This window comes from Conger conger, chromosome 9 (genome assembly GCF_963514075.1).
Source record: "Conger conger chromosome 9, fConCon1.1, whole genome shotgun sequence".
In the NCBI taxonomy this organism is placed as follows: Eukaryota; Metazoa; Chordata; class Actinopteri; order Anguilliformes; family Congridae; genus Conger; species Conger conger.
Genome location: NC_083768.1, coordinates 56,919,818 through 56,936,243, shown reverse-complemented (window position 1 = coordinate 56,936,243; position 16,426 = coordinate 56,919,818). Strand labels below are relative to the sequence as shown.

At 50.4% G+C, this 16,426-nt stretch overlaps 1 protein-coding gene across 2 annotated transcripts in view; it reads left to right on the top strand.

Moving 5' to 3' along the window:
* Positions 1–107: 107 nt before the first annotated feature.
* The window catches only part of LOC133136635 (exopolyphosphatase PRUNE1-like), a 21,221-nt gene continuing 4,902 nt past the window's right edge, over positions 108–16,426 (top strand). Inside the window, exons 1-5 of one of the 2 annotated variants that reach the window (XM_061254278.1) lie at positions 108–588; positions 8,084–8,188; positions 9,570–9,775; positions 10,651–10,835; positions 15,888–16,046. In XM_061254278.1, the coding sequence (XP_061110262.1) occupies positions 550–588; positions 8,084–8,188; positions 9,570–9,775; positions 10,651–10,835; positions 15,888–16,046 (694 nt within the window). In that variant the 5' untranslated portion in view covers positions 108–549. Of the gene's footprint in view, positions 589–8,083; positions 8,189–9,569; positions 9,776–10,650; positions 10,836–15,887; positions 16,062–16,426 lie in introns of both variants that reach the window. The other variant, XM_061254277.1, reaches the window with a different exon arrangement.

Here is a 16,426-nt window from a genome sequence, read left to right as displayed (position 1 = left end):
AACGAGTGTGATTAAGTCACATTCCCGGGGAGATGACGGTAATTAGAAGGCTGTTTTCGGGAATAAACTGCCAGAATGCGTGACGGGCAGCTTTGCACACCACATGGTTCATCCGAAACCACCGAAGCGATTGGTCGTGCGGTTTCAATTTACTGTGCCAAAATAATTTGTTGGAGTGCGTTGAGATCGCAGATTGAACTTTTGCACCGTCTGTGCGGCTTGGCCCGTCCATCCGTCCACTGGGCCCACTGGACAAGACCATCCGTGCCAGATAAAGATCGTCGAGTCCGCAAGTCCGTGCGAACATGACGCCCCGGAACGCTGTTGCTGTCTGTCCTCACCGCTGCCCGGATTGTGACATCAACGCATTTGAGGGGACTGCAATGCAATCCGAGCGGGGAATTTATCCGGCGTGAATGACACCGCCGCGCACCTGCAGGCGTACAGAACCGCGAATTAATAACCACACTATTCACTCTCCAAGCTGCCAGGAGAAGAGCAACCATTCGGTTTTTTGGAATATTGCGGGCGCGTTGTGCTTCACTGAAAATGGAGGGTTTTTTACGGAGCAGTAGCGCTGCCCTTAAGGTATGTGAATTGAGTAGTTGTAAACTAGCCACAAAGACCCAATTCGCTATTAATAGTTTTCTATATTCGTCCGCTTTAGCGCATGGGTTATGGCTCAGTGCTGACCGTAGTGCGCGAGAGCACTTCGCTGACCCGCTTAGAGCAATCTAGCTAATTAGCCTGCTGAAGTCAGAAAGACAGTTGAATGAATGACATCTGTGTACTTGACAGATAAAGGTTATCTAGCTAGCTAGACTGCAGTGAATGACCCCCTTTCAACTGCCAAATAATCATAAGTACAACAATTTGATATGTCATCCTTATTTTGAGATTTGCTGGCTGCGTAGCTTGTCGGTTAATTATATTAGCAGATTGTCTTGCTGTTGACTAATATTACCCACTTAATTAGCGAGCGCTTAATACTTGTCTAACGATTTAATTAGCTAGCTAAGTTTAACATTGAGCTGATAAATGGTATTTGATGCTATACTAGCTCGGTAGCTAACTGCCTGCCTAATGTTAGTTAACAAAATTACAAATCACAACCAAGCCTCGGTGCATGATAGATACAGTAGTAGCAAGATAGCTAACAATCGTGGAAGTCCCTTCAAAGTTCCCCATTGAAATAATGGTAGCAGTTGCTATAATTAATTTGATTTATTAAAATCAAATAGCAGAACTTGTCATAATTTCCACTAACAACTAGACTACTTGTGTGTATTAACGTTACTGCAGGTATTTCGCAATCTGTGTATAGTACATAATCTGACATTATCTTTCATTATGCGTTTTAAAACGAAAATGATGGTGGCTATAACGTTAGCTAGCCAATGCAAGTATCAAGGTAAGGATGATGTAATCGTGGGGAAAGTTTCGGGTTACCCCACGCAAACCGCAAAACGATCACTGGGACAACTAACTTACTAGCTAAATGCTGTAAACTCACCACCCTGTACAACATTTGAAACAGTCGTTAAAAGGGAATCTGGAACTTCGCCAATCCTCACTGCTCACACTTCTACAGTTATATATTATTGATCATTATTGTTATATATTTATTTTTTTATTTTTTGGTGGATAGGTTGACATGAGGGGGCACCCCGATGTTGCCACGTCCTAACGCGCTAACCCTGCCATTAATCGCTTTCGTTAACCCGGGTTATACTCCAAGACCCTTTTAATCAAGACGGCCAGTGTCTGGTTACCGTTCTTCTCACTCAGACCATTGCTTTATCGCAGTAACTATGCCCCGTACCCTCTATCGTCTGAAATGGGCGCGCTGGGTACACATTTCCCGGGGAATGAATTCCTGTTTTATTGCAGGAACACACACGTTGAGCAAGCGGCCGTTGCACAGCATTTGGATATTTGTTTCCGCCTGTGAGTGTTCATGGATCAGTTCGCATTGGAGGTTAAAGACTAATTTTCAGAACGTAATGTTGAAATGAAGCCCCTGGTGTTGAGTGGCAAGCAGCGGTGGAAAAAAGCCCGGTTCAAAAAGTAAAAGTAGTCCCCACTACCTCGTTCCAACCACTTGGATTGGCCAATTAGCACAGTTCGTCAGCCTGGAGGTAGAACTAAATGGTGGGATCATGGAAGTTCATGAGTGAATGACATACCAGTACACTGCCCGGGCTTTCTGACACCTGGACTTTACTCCTCTGTAGTCTAGTCTGGTTAATTTTCCTCCCAGGTACCTTACCGAGCAATTAGTGCTCCTGATTGGCCAGAATATCTTCACACCTGTCTCACAGGTAAACGGAGGGAGGAAAACCAGCAGTTCTCGGCCCTCGAGGACCCTGATTTGTGGAACACCGTACTACAAGTGGAAAGCTGTGGGGTGCAAGTTTGTCCTCGAATGACATGGCGTGAGAGAGCAGTTGATGTCAAACTACATTTCCCACAAGCCTCCTGTCTGAACCGTCTGCCAGTTACCTGCTTCACTCACATCCCATCTGTTCAGGTCCTCTCACCCCATTCGCCGGTTAGGGCCACCCACCAGCACGTTCTCTTTTGCGTTCCCTGCCACTTAAGTCTGAGAATTGGCGCACAATCGCGCTCTTTCACTCTCCCTATTCACCCCCCTGCCCTCTCGCCATTCCAGGAACCGTCGGGCGCAGCGGCAGATGTTTCCCGACGGTTTGTGCGTTGCCGGGCGACCGCGATAGCGGGGAGATGAAAGCGGAGCTTGTGTCCACACGCAGACGCGCACGGCAAACACGGCGAGCGGCCGGCGTCTTCTTGGCCACGGGGCGCTGTTCACCGATGCGTTATCTCCGGAACCGAGGTCGACTCCCGCTCGGATCGGATGGGTCAGGCTCACACACTCGGTCAGTCAGTCGTGCTCACACACGCGGTCAGTCAGTCGTGCTCACACACGCGGTCAGTCGCGCTCACACACTCTGAAATGTTCTTTGTCCATCGATCGTTTTAATCACTGCAGGGCCCACACACATCAGCGTTCTCTTCCCGGTTTTAGTATCTAATTCGCCCACAAAACATTCGCAAAGAGCAGGTTTTAAATTTAATTAATTAAATTTAAGTCCCTCACCCCTAACCCCAACCCCAGAGCCCAATTCCCCCTCCCCCTCCTGTGATCAGGTCTTTCTGTTAACATTTAGCTTCCGATAATTATGCAAAAACATGTCATGTCAGATGGGAAATAATATTACAGATAGCTCGGAAAAATAGCAGTTAAAATACGTGTGCTTCTACCAAAATTGCAGTTTTACTTGAATCAGTATGGTACACAAATCGAAAGCTCCAGGATGACACGAAAAGCTAAAAAACACAAAAAGATATGTGTGTGGGCCTTTAATCTCTTTTGAAGGCCCTGAAGTCCTTGCTGAAGAACGTGAGATAACACAGCCTTCATCTGGGCCCCGCCTGAACATTCCCCAACTGGGAGGACCTGGAATGCGTTTGGTTTTAGGTTTTAGGCCATGCAAGGTACCAACCAGCTCATCAGGAGCATTTAGGGGGTTAGGTGTCAGGCTCAGGGACACTTCGACACACCCAGGGCGGGATCGAACCGGCAACCCTCCGACTGCCAGACGCCTGCTCATACAGCCTGAGCTAACGTTATCCTGTTTCATGAAATGCGTTTCGGTTTTAGGTCGGCAGGTCACGGTACCACGTGGGCTGCGGTCAGGACCGCTGGAGGCGATGGCCTCGGCTCTGCTTTAAGGTCTGCGTTCCGCCGTGTTCCGGTGCATTCTGCCGTGTTCCGGCGCGTTCCGGCGCGTTCCGGCGAGGATTTCTCGACGACGCAGAAGGGTGCAGGTTAATTAAAGCCGGAGAAAGACGCCTTTTGTCTCTGCGGGAATTAGGAAACGTGAACGTCGCCTGATGCAGGGGACACTCAAGGTCTGTGCTGAAAGAGCTGATGTTACCTCTCTCTCTCTCTCTCCCCCTCTCTCTCCCCCTCTCTCTCCCTCTCTCTCTCGCTCTCTCTCTCGCTCTCTCTCGCTCTCTCCCTCTCTCTCTCTCGCTCTCTCTCACCTGTAGAGAAGCCTGGAGATTGACTGTGGAGATCTATTGTATAGATTTACTTTAAATATTTACTGTGGCGATTTAGTGAGAAGATTTGATCAATAGATTTAGGAGGTTGACTGTGGAGATTTAATGTATAGATTTAGGAGATTTACTGTGGAGGTTTGGTTTATAGATTTAGTTTATAGACTTACTGTGGAGGTTCAGTGTGAAGATGTGATGTACAGACTTAATGTGGAGGTTCAGTGTGAAGATGTGATGTACAGATTTACTGTGGAACGGGGTGAACTGTGCTGTAGGAAGGCTTTATCTCTGCCCTGACAGCTGATAAGACTGATAAGACTTGCTGCTGTTAGTGAGAACTCCAGCGCTGGAGGAGGAGTTGGCCAATAGGAGCCTTCAAAGGGAAAACCAGGGCAGAAAAACATCACAAGCAGCCAATAGGAGGAGGGGTGTGGTGGGGTGACCGGGGTCTTAGTGCTCAACCACAGCAACGGCATTGCAGCTGCTCCAGGGCAGGGCTGAACTTTGACCCTTGACCTTTCGGTGAGTAGGCCAGGGGTGGTGACTGGTGACAGAGCTGACTTCCTCTCCGCTGTCTGTGAATCATGCGCTCGGTGTGGGAGCGGGGGAAAAAACAGAGGGCGGGATTTTACACACAAACATTAGGACTGTAACAAGGAGCCTTTGGGCGGACACTGGATTTTTATCCGAATGCTTTTCTGTGCTCTGTCGATCTTGCCTGGTGCATTTGAGCCTGTGAGGAGGAGTGGATGGGCGGGGGTTTGCACTTCTGGGATCGCTTAATTAGTTGCAAAAAAAGTCCAATTTTAAGTCATAGCGAATGCTACGAATGAGTCCGCCCGTTGGGTTTGAGCGGGACACCGCAGGACTGATTTGCCTCAATACCGAAAATAGAAAGACTTCAAACGCAATCCGTTTTACTGAATTTGCGGTCCGCACTTGATGGATGAACGGCACGCGCTACGGGTTATTGAGTTATTGAGTTATTGAATTAGGCTGTGTCCATTTAGCAGCCTCTTATCCGCGCTGTCTCACAGGCACAGGGTGCATTAGAGGATTCAGTGGGATTATGAGACCCAACGGCTCCCGCAGACTAAGATGGTCTACAATGACAGCAATGGTGCACACTGGCCAGAACAAAGTGTACTGCGATCAAAATCAACTGCATAGCATATTCAACTCTAATTATTTGTGTTATTATTAGAAGCTGAGGGTTTATGGGTTCCTGTCCCTGTTTGGGAGCTCGATTGTTCACATTCTGCTGTAGTCAAGTTGAGTCAGGCTCTTTTTTCCGCACACACAGTGTTAAGTGTTGAGTGTCACACTGCTGACTCTGTTAAATATAGTCCTCCTCCCCCAAACGCAGACTCGCCCGCGCACACACAAACACACACACACACTGTCTCCAGCACCCACACACACACACACACACAAACACACACACACACACTGTCTCCAGCACCCACACACACACACACACACAAACACACACACACACTGTCTCCAGCACCCACACACACACACACACAAACACACACACACACTGCCTCCAGCACACACACACACTCACACACACACACACTGCCTCCAGCACACACACACATGCACACTGCCTCCAGCACACACACACACACACACACACACACACTCACACACACACACACTGCCTCCAGCACACACACATGCACACTGCCTCCAGCACACACACACACACACTGCCTCCAGCACACACTCACACACACACTGCCTCCAGTACACACACACACACAATGCCTCCAGCACACACACACACACACTCACACACACACTGCCTCCAGCACACACTCACACACACACTGCCTCCAGTACACACACACACACACACACACACACACACACACTGCCTCCAGCACACACACACACACACACACTGCCTCCAGCACACACACACACATGCACACTGCCTCCAGCACACACACACACACTCACTCACACACACACACACTGCCTCCAGCACACACTCACACACACTGTCTCCAGCACACACTCACACACACACACACACACACACTGCCTCCAGCACACACTCACACACTGTCTCCAGCACACACACACACACGCACACTGCCTCCAGCACACACACACTCACTCACACACACTGCCTCCAGCACACACACACTCACTCACACACACTGCCTCCAGCACACACACACACACGCACACTGCCTCCAGCACACACACACTCACTCACACACACTGCCTCCAGCACACACACACTCACTCACACACACTGCCTCCAGCACACACACACACACGCACACTGCCTCCAGCACACACACACTCACTCACACACACTGCCTCCAGCACACACACACACACGCACACTGCCTCCAGCACACACACACTCACTCACACACACTGCCTCCAGCACACACACACTCACTCACACACACTGTCTCCAGCCCACACTCACACACACACGCACACTGTCTCCAGCCCACACTCACACACACACACACACACACACACACACTCACACACACTGTCTCCAGCCTGGCTGTCGCTGATGCAGACTGACTGTCACCGGCCCGGTGAGGTGGGGGTGGGGGTGGGGGTGGGGGCGGTTGCTATGGCGCCGCGTCGCTCCGGCACCTCGCCTGTCGTGGCCGCGTTCGCTCCCGGTCGTCACGGATACCGCCAGGATCCCGCCAGCCCTCCCTGGGTTCTGTGCTGGAAACGGGATCGCCCCCCAGGTCCCGCTAACACATCCTGGCCTTAATCGATCTCTGTCGCTGGGAGGGTTGGCCTGTCACTGCCCCCCCTTCCCCCGGTACCCCTCGCCCCTCACTGAACTGGAGCGCGGTGCATTGCATCACTGGAAGTGCGTTACTGATGCACGTGTTTCATAGCACTGTTTCAGTCGTGCTCGGCTGGGTCTGCAAGCAAAACAAGTTATTTGTTTGTTTTCTCATTATTGGCTCGTCGTGTCTTTTCTGGTGTCGATTATACGTTTTATTTATATATTATACATATCATATCCCACGATGCACTGCTGCCAGTAGGAACATTGGCAGCATTCTGTGCTCTGAAACAGCAGTTAATCTTTTATATTTATTTTATTTTATTTTATTTTTAACCAGAGCAAGATCCTTTGCACATGGCCGCACACACACATCCACAGAAATACCATCTGTACTGCTGCCTGATCTGCTTGGGTTTTGAGGGTTGAGTTGAGTTAAGCTTGGCTGAACTGGGCTGAGTTAGGCTGGCCTGAGCTGTGCTGGGTTGAGTTAGGCTGAGCTGGGCTAGGCTGAGCTGGGCTGAGTTAGGCTGGGCTGAGTTGGGCTGGGTTGAGTTAGGCTGGGCTGGGTTAGACTGAGCTGAGTTGGTTCGGACTGAGCTGGGCTGAGCTGAGTTGAGCTGGGTTGGGTTAGGCTGAGCTGAGTTGGGCCGGACTGAGCTGTGCTGGGTTGGGCTGGGCTGGGCTGGGCTGGGCTGAGTTGAGCTGGGTTGAGTTAAGCTGGGCTGGGTTAGGCTGGGCTGGGCTGAGCTGGGCTGGGTGGGATGGGATGCAGTGGAGCTGAAGTTGAAGGCGACTCATTGTGACAGAGCTGCGCCCTGAGGTGCCGAGACTAAAGACAAAGCGACACGGAGCATTCTGTGACCTTGGCTTTCCTCTCTTCTCTCCTCTTCTCTCTATGGGCGGCCTGTAGCGTAGTGGTTAAGGTAAATGACTGGGACACGCAAGGTCGGTGGTTCTAATCCCGGTGTAGCCACAATAAGATCCACACAGCCGTTGGGTCCTTGAGCAAGGCCCTTAACCCTGCATTGCTCCAGGGGAGGATTGTCTCCTGCTTAGTCTAATAAATTGTACTTCGCTCTGGATAAGAGCGTCTGCCAAATGGCATTAATGTAATGTAATATTCTCCCCTTCCTCCTCTCTCCCCTGTCCTCCCGTCTATCTCCTTTCCTCTCTCTCTCCCTCTCTCTCTCTCTCTCCCTCTCTCTCTCCCCTCCACAGCGCAGTGCAGAGGATCACTCTGGATTCCACGTCGTCCTTGGAAACGAGGCTTGTGATGTCGACTCCATGGTCTCCGCTCTCTCCTTTGCTTACTTCCTGTTTAAGGTGGGTTTGGCTCCTTCCTCACTGCCCAATGATTTAAAGATGGCTTCATGGCAAAGCAGGAACTTCCTGTCTCATTATTTCCTCCAAATTTAGTTTTCATTAATAATTTAAGACTGTTCTCTGTTTCACTTTGAATGTCGCACACTAATACTTTTCACTTCCTGTCTTCTGTCTGCCTACAATTCCCAGAATGCATTGGGACGCTCATTCTACTTGCTCTGCCTGTTTGCATGAGTGCTAGAGCTGCAATGGATATAATGTTAAAAGCCTTCATGTCAAAGGGAAACTAACATGAGTAGAATAGATCCACATGAAAGGGAGACGGAGCAGTGCATTCTGGGAATGTGAGGGTAAATAACATTAAGAAGATTAGGAAAGCACAAGTGTTTTAAAATTAGAATTAGACGGTGGTCTTAGTGATTGAACTACCAGGGAGCAGCCAATATGGGTGACATGGAGAGAAGCTTCAAATTTGTCAACAACAGTTTAAACTTCACAAAGAGCAAATCTCTGTTCAGCTGGAATAAGACTGCAAAGACCTACTCTTACTGCTGCTCACAAAATGACAGTTTTGTTTTCGTTGACGGGATCAGCAGAACAGGACGTTGACTTTGGGGAGAGGGAGGAGTTTGGGGCACTGTATCTGTGCCTTGTGTACCTAAAAAAAAAAACAAAAAAAAAACAATTAAAAGGATTTTTTCCCCCAGCTGAAACGCTTTCGTTGTTGTTGCTGTGAAATATTTCCGTCCCTGCGGAGACCCAACGCAGACCCGTTTTCCTAAAATTCACTCCAGAATTATGAGGAGAGATCCCCTTCCAGCCTATCGCCATGGATACGTGCCCATTAAGTCCACTAATCACAGCGCATTACATTCTGGCCTCGTTAAGTATTCATGAGACCCCGGATAACTTGAGATCCCGCGGGGGAGAGCGACACAGTGAAACGCCCTTGGAAGGAGAACCCAAACTGGGTCGAACCCGTGTCTGCAGAAGCCAGGTTCAACGCGTTCTGCTGCACCTTAATTAAGGGCCAGACTTACTCAGACTTTTAGCACGCGCACAACTAATGGCACAACCATTGATTGGTGCGAACAAATGCCATGACCAATGGTCGTGTTATTGGTTTTGCGTGTGCTAAAAGGTTTTGCACGTGTTAAAATCCTTTTGGGGCAACCTATGACCTACTGCTTGATTGGCACACTGTGCAGCTGTTGGGCCCTTGAGCAGGGCCCTTACCCCCGCATTTCTCCCGGAGGGATTGGCCCCTGCTCCGTCTAACCGACTGTTTGTCGCTTTGGATGAAAAGCGTGGGCTAAATAACGGTAATGTGATTGGGCTGAACCGCGTCTGTAGAATGTCTAACCTCCGGCCCTCGCTCCAGACGTCCGGCTCGGCCGGGAGGACTCCGGTGCCCGTGCTGAACATCCCGCGGGCGGACTTCCCGCTGCGGACGGACAGCGTGTTCCTGCTCCGGGAGAGCGGGCTGGCGCAGCAGGACCTGGTGTTCCGGGACGAGGTGGACCTCCCGCGGCTGCACCGCGCCGGGCGGCTGGCCCTCACCCTGGTGGACCACAACGTGCTGCCCAGGTCAAAGGTCACGCCCGTGATGTCACGCCCCAGTTCACGTCTTCACCTTATGCCTCCAGTTAATGGACGCTGTCATTAATAAGCATCATCATGATTTTCTTGGAACGTTTCAAGTCTGTGTTCTAGAACGCCGGTAGTGATTGTGACATCAGTGCTAGAATGCTCAGTTGAGATCGCTCTAGTCACATATTTGAGATCCTACAGGTCGCGAGAAGGAGGTTCTGGGTTTCAGTCCCGGTGTCGGTCTGCGATCGCCTGAAGGATCTGCTCAGGGTCCTTGCAGATCTCTGTTGCCTAGTGACGTACCGTGACTTGTCTCACTTTTGCTATAGGCTAGTAATCAAGCACTGAAAGTACAACCGCAGTGTAGAGTGCAGCCCACGCTAAAAAATGGCAAAATAGGAGCGGCAGTAGCCATTTGAGTTGCCTATACATAGTGGGTACATTGCTTAGACCTTTCCCGAGACGAGCAAGCCGACAAAATGGTATTTTCGCAGACCTGCTTTTCTTTTGGGCAGCGGTAGGAAAGCTGGGTTCGGAAAGTGTGCTTTAGAAGTGACACGTCGCGATACGTCACCACGCTGCGGAGGTGTGCAAGGACCCCGAGCAGATCACTGAGGCGAGCCCCAGTCCTCTCTGTGTGGAGTTTGGATGTTTGCACGGGTTTCCTCCACTAATCCAGAGATGTGTAGCCAAAGGTCTACAAATGGAAACAAACCTCCCTTGGCTAACAGCCGCATTTACAGAAATGCTATGACGGTGCAGTGACCTTGTCAAATGAACTAATTAATGACATTGAAATATAGAGATCAGAATCGGGCCAGATACTGTGCAATTCCCACTGCCCCCCTGCTAATGTTTCTCTCCCCCTGCAGTACTGACAGTGACCTGGAGGGAGCAGTAGTGGAGGTGATTGACCACCACCTCCAGGAGAGGGTGCCCTCCCCCTCTTGCCCCGTAACCATAGAGACCGTGGGCTCCTGCGCCACCCTGGTCGCCGAACGCATCGTGCAGAAGGCTCCGGAAATTGTGGACGGACAGGTGGCCCTGCTTCTCTACGGTAACCACGGCGACGTGTTTCGGGGCTGCTTTGGCTCGTGCGTTTCGGGAAATATTTCTTCGTCTCGAAATAATACTCCTGTCCCAGGGGCGTGGAGGAAACGGAAACTGAAGGAGAACACTTTGTTGGGTCTCCAAACAATGCCGGAAACCTGTTTGCAGGTTTGCGTTGCATTGTGGGAAAGAGTTGCTTCAACTATGCTCATTTCGGGACTGTTTAGCTGGTTTATCTATAAAAGACTAGTAGCCTGCTCATTGTTCCCTGACTCGTATGACCGTTGAAAATGAACTACGACACCTTTACCGATGATCTGGTACACTTTTACAAACAATCAACATCGGCTGGATGGCTACTGAAGAGATTCAACTATGTTCTCCACTATAATATATCCACAAACTTTGACTTCAAATTCCCTAACCATTATGTTACGCTGCCTTTGGCTAACAGCCGCCCACAGGTGTGTGTGTGTGTGTGTGAATGGATTTAACGTGAAGGAGGGGTGCGCAGTCCCTGTCTCCAAAGCTTTTGTCGATCTTGCCTTTTGTGTGCTCCCGGACACAGATGTTTTCTTTTGGGGTTAACTCCCATAGCCATACACCCTCCCGGGTTAACCCACATGGCAGTGGGGCAGTGGCTGGTGGGTGCCAGGGCGTGTCCACATGGCTGTGGGCCTGTACACCTCACCTCTGGGGCCCACTGCTGCTCCGAGATCCCCTACCTATTTAGCCTGGAGTCACGAGACTGCCAGTTACCGTGTGCTGCCACGAGGAGGCATGGTAGGAGTCTTGGTGCAGGAGAGGCTATGTACTGGCCTCGGAACACTTACGCACTCGGCTTCCTTTACCCAAGGCTGGGTTGGCCAGCGGCAGGGGCTAAGGGAGGGGGGGTCACATGCTTCCCTACATGCAACGGCTCACTAGCATGCTGCACTAGACGCATCACAGCACCCTGTGATATTACACACACACACACACACACACACACACTTTCTTTTGCGCAAGCTATCACTTCCACTGTAAAGTCCTCTGGTGACTAGGCAGAGCGGTGGGGGCAGGTCGTGGATGAAGACTGGTAGCCTCTAGCTCGAGCCTTGCACAGAGGCGGCACAGGCAAGATGGTCGCTGTATGGATGGGATTTGAGAACAGCATCCTACTTCGGCAGCTACCTGTGCGACTGAGCAGCCCTTTTCAGGGTCCACACTGCATACCCCTTGAAAGGGGACGGGTCCAGAAAAGGCGACCTAAACATTGTCTGTTCCCCCCTGACCGGGACGGCAAACCGCAGTCGTCAAGGCATCCCTTACCGCGGTCGCAAAACCAAAATTATAATGAATCTCAACTTAGCAACCTGGAACGTACGAACTCTCTTGGATATGTTGGATGACGCTTCAAGACCCCACAGGCGCACCGCACTTGTTGCCCACGAGCTTGGCAAATACAACATCGACATTGCTGCCCTGAGCGAGACCCGTTTCTCAGGAGAGGACTCGCTCACAGAAGTTGGGAAAGGATACACCTTCTTCTGGAAGGGCCTTCCAGAAGACACCCGACGACTGGTTTTTGGCTTTGCCGTAAAAACCAAACTCCTTCGTAACATCCCAGAATCACCCCAGGGAATCAGCGAAAGACTAATGACCTAATGACACCTTCCTCCGACAAAATCATCCTTATGGGAGACTTCAATGCCAGAGTGGGCACCGACAATCTACTCTGGCAAGGAATTATTGGAAAACATGGCATAGGCAACTCAAACAGCAATGGCCTAAGGCTTTTCTCACTCTGTGCTGAACATCAATTGATCATCACCAATACCATATTCCAGCTGAAAAACAAGCATAAAACATCATGGATGCACCCACGATCTAAACACTGGCATCTACTCGACTACATAATCACTCGTCAACAGGACCAGCATGACGTGTCCAAAACTCAGGCCATGCGTGGCGCTGAGTGTTGGACAGACCATCGTCTAATCCGCTCAAAATTCCAGTTAAAGATCCGCCCTCACCGCCCAAAATAACCCTCCCGCCGAAAAATAGAGTTACCGCTGGAAACTCTACGAAGGTCTCTCCACCCCCCAAGCTAGCAACCCCTGCAGCAACACCCTCAACATTGAGCGTGCCTGGGCTAACCTCAGCTCAGCCATACACACAGCTGCATATGAATCACTAGGCCTCACCAAAAAACACCATCAGGACTGGTTTGACAGCAACTCTGCTGAAATTCAACATCTCTTGGAAACAAAACGTAAGGCTTATACTTCCCATATCTCAAACCCACAGTCCTCCTCCCTCCTCTCACGGTGGAAAGCCATCCGTGCGGAGACTCCAATAACACACACGCCTTCTACCAAGCAGTCAAGTCACTTTATGGACCACAAATACATGCCATCTCCCCAGTAAGGTCCACTGATGGCTCGACACTTTATAAGGACAAAAAACTAATTATTGAACGCTGGGCCGAACACTTCAATGGCCTCCTTAACCAACAAAACCCCTCAGACCACTCTATCATAGCTTCCAAATCTCCCACCAGTACAAGAACTGGATGATCCGCCCACCTTCTCTGAGGTCCTTGCAGCAGTAAGAGGCCTCAAAAACAATAAAAGTGCTGGCCCCGATGAGCTCCCTGCCGAGTTCCTAAAGAAAGGTGGCTACTTCCTCACATCTAACCTACACAAACTCATACAAGCAATATGGTCTCAAGAAACTGTCCCCCAAACCTGGAAAGACGCAAACATAATCACAATCCATAAAAAGAAAGTAGATAAAGCCATCTGTGGGAACAGCCGTGGCATTTCGCTCCTGTCTGTGGCTGGGAAGGTGCTAGCACGGGTCATGCTGTTCCGCTTGACCCAGCACATCACAGAAAACATTCTTCCTGAAACCCAATGTGGATTCAGGAAAAGCCGTAGCACTAGTGACATGATCTTCATCGCTAGGCAGATCCAAGAGAAGGCTAGAGAGCAAAATCAAAACCTGTACATTCCTGGACCTAGCCAAAGCCTTCGACACAGTTGACCGGCAGGCACTCTGGAGCATCCTCACAAAGTTTGGGGTTCCACCCAAATTTTTGAGTATCCTTCAACAGCTACACTTTGGCATGCAAGCCTGTGTGTTCATCGGTGGACAAAAATCCCCACCCTTCCCCGTTCATATAGGGGTAAAGCAAGGTTGTGTACTTGCTCCAGTGACACGAGCTACAATATGCAGATTACATTACATTACATTATTGGCATTTGGCAGACGCTCTTATCCAGAGCGACGTACAACAAAGTGCATACCCATAACCAGGGATAAGTTCGCTGAAAGACCCTAGAGGTAAGTACAATTTCAACTGCTACCTGTACAACAAAGATAAGGACAAGGGCCATTTTTTTTTTTTTTTTTTTTTTTTTTGAACAAGCAAACAAACAGAGCAAAAGTCACCAAAGTTAACTATCCAAACACTGCTTACCTAGCCAACTAAAATACTGATACACAAGTCACAGAAACAACAATTAAGGTTCACAGGGAGGTAGGGAGGGATGGGGAGAGGTGCTGTTTGAAGAGGTGTGTCTTCAGCTTGCGCTTGAAGGTGGGGAGGGATTCTATAGTTCTGACCTCAACGGGGAGTTCGTTCCACCACCGTGGAGCCAGAACAGACAGATGACTGTGCCCTCATCGCTCACACCCCTGCCGCAGTGCAACATGCACTGGACACAATAACAGAAATTTACTGTGCTGTTGGCCTTCAAATCAACACCCAAAAGACGGAAATTATTGTCCAGTCTGCAGCTCCTGTACCCACCCCCCCAGTGTTCAATATCCACGGTTCACCACTAAAAGTGGTCCACCAATTCTGCTACCTCGGCAGCATCCTTGCATCAAACTGCCAAATTGACAATGACATCCAAGCACGAATCAATCGTGCTTCATCTTCCTATGGCAGACTGCGCTCTCGGGTCTTCGAGAACAACAACCTAAAGTTACCAACTGAGGTAGCAGTCTACCAAGCAGTCTGTGTTTCCACCTTACTGTATGGTGCTGATGCATGGACCCCCTACCGACGTCACATATGCCAACTGGAGGCATTTAATATAAAGTGCCTCCAGCGCATCCTAAAAGTCACATGGCAGGACCGAATACCCCATACAACCATCCTTCAACTCACCCAGACAGTCAGTGTGGAAGCAGCCTTAGTACAGCGCCAATTCCGCTGGGTCGGGCATGTAATTAGGATGCCTGAACATCGCCTCCCAAGACAAACCCTGTATGGACAGCAGGAACCCTGGAGGACAAAAACGGAGGTTCAAAGATCATCTCAAGGACATGCTCAAGAAATGCGGAATAAAGCCAGGGGATCTTGAAGCAACTGCTATGGACCGCCATGTCTGGACTACCTCCGTGAAGTCTGGCGTCGCCCTACTAGAATCAAAACGCACATTCCAGAGAGAAGCACAACGACAGCGCAGGCATCACCATGCGCAACAACCCCTAGCATCACTAGACTCAGCCCTCACGTGCCCCAGCTGTGGCAGGGCATGTGGATCGAGGATTGGGCTTCATAGCCGTCTTCAATGGCACCGCCGTCAGCAGCGGTAGCCACAACACTCCACCACTCACCCCAAGGAAGTGACGTCATCTTCGGCAACGATGGACAGCAGCAAGCAAGCAAGTGTGTGTGTGTGTGTGTGTGTGTGTGAGTGACTGCAGGCTCACAGGTGTGTGTGTGTGTGTGTGTGTGTGTGTGTGTGTGTGTGTGTGTGTGTGTGAGTGTGTGTGTGTGTGTGTGTGTGTGTGTGTGACTGCAGGCCAACAGGTGTGTGTGTGTGTGTGTGTGTGAGACGGCAGGCCAACAGGTGTGTGTGTGTGTGTGTGTGTGTGAGACTGCAGGCTCACAGGTGTGTGTGTGTGTGTGTGTGTGTGTGACTGCAGGCTCACAGGTGTGTGTGTGTGTGTGTGATTGCAGGCTCACAGGTGTGTGTGTGTGTGTGTGTGTGCATATGTGACTGCAGGCTCACAGGTGTGTGTGTGTGTGTGTGTGTGTGTGTGTGTGTGTGATTGATTGCAGGCTCCATAATCCTGGACTGTGTGAACATGGCTCCTGAGGCGGGGAAGGTGACGCCCAAGGACAGCCAGTTCGCCCGCCTGCTGGAGTCCCTCTGCCCCGCCCTGCCGCCCCGCACCCCCCTCTTCCAGGCCCTGCACAGCGCCAAGCTCGACATCTCCGGTACCAGCTCAACCTGTGTGTGTCTGTGTGTCTGTCTGTCTCTGCGTGTGTGTGTGTCTCTGTCTCTGCGTGTGTGTGTGTGTCTCTGTCTGTGTGTATGTGTGTGTGTGTGTGTGTGTGTGTGTGTCTGTGACAGCTGTGAAGCATAGAGCACACTGCCAACCTACAGAGTGTTTGACATTTGATCGGGAGATTTAGGAGTCGGGAGCGTCCCCACAAGCATGTGAAATTCCCGGCTGCGTGTGTGTGTGTGTGTGTGTGTGTGTGTGTGTGTGTGTGTGTGTGTGTGTGTGTGTGTGTGTGTGTGTGTGTGTGTGTGTGTGTGTGTGTGTGTGTGTGTGTGTGTGTGTGTGTGTGTGTGTGTGTGTGTGTGTGTGTGT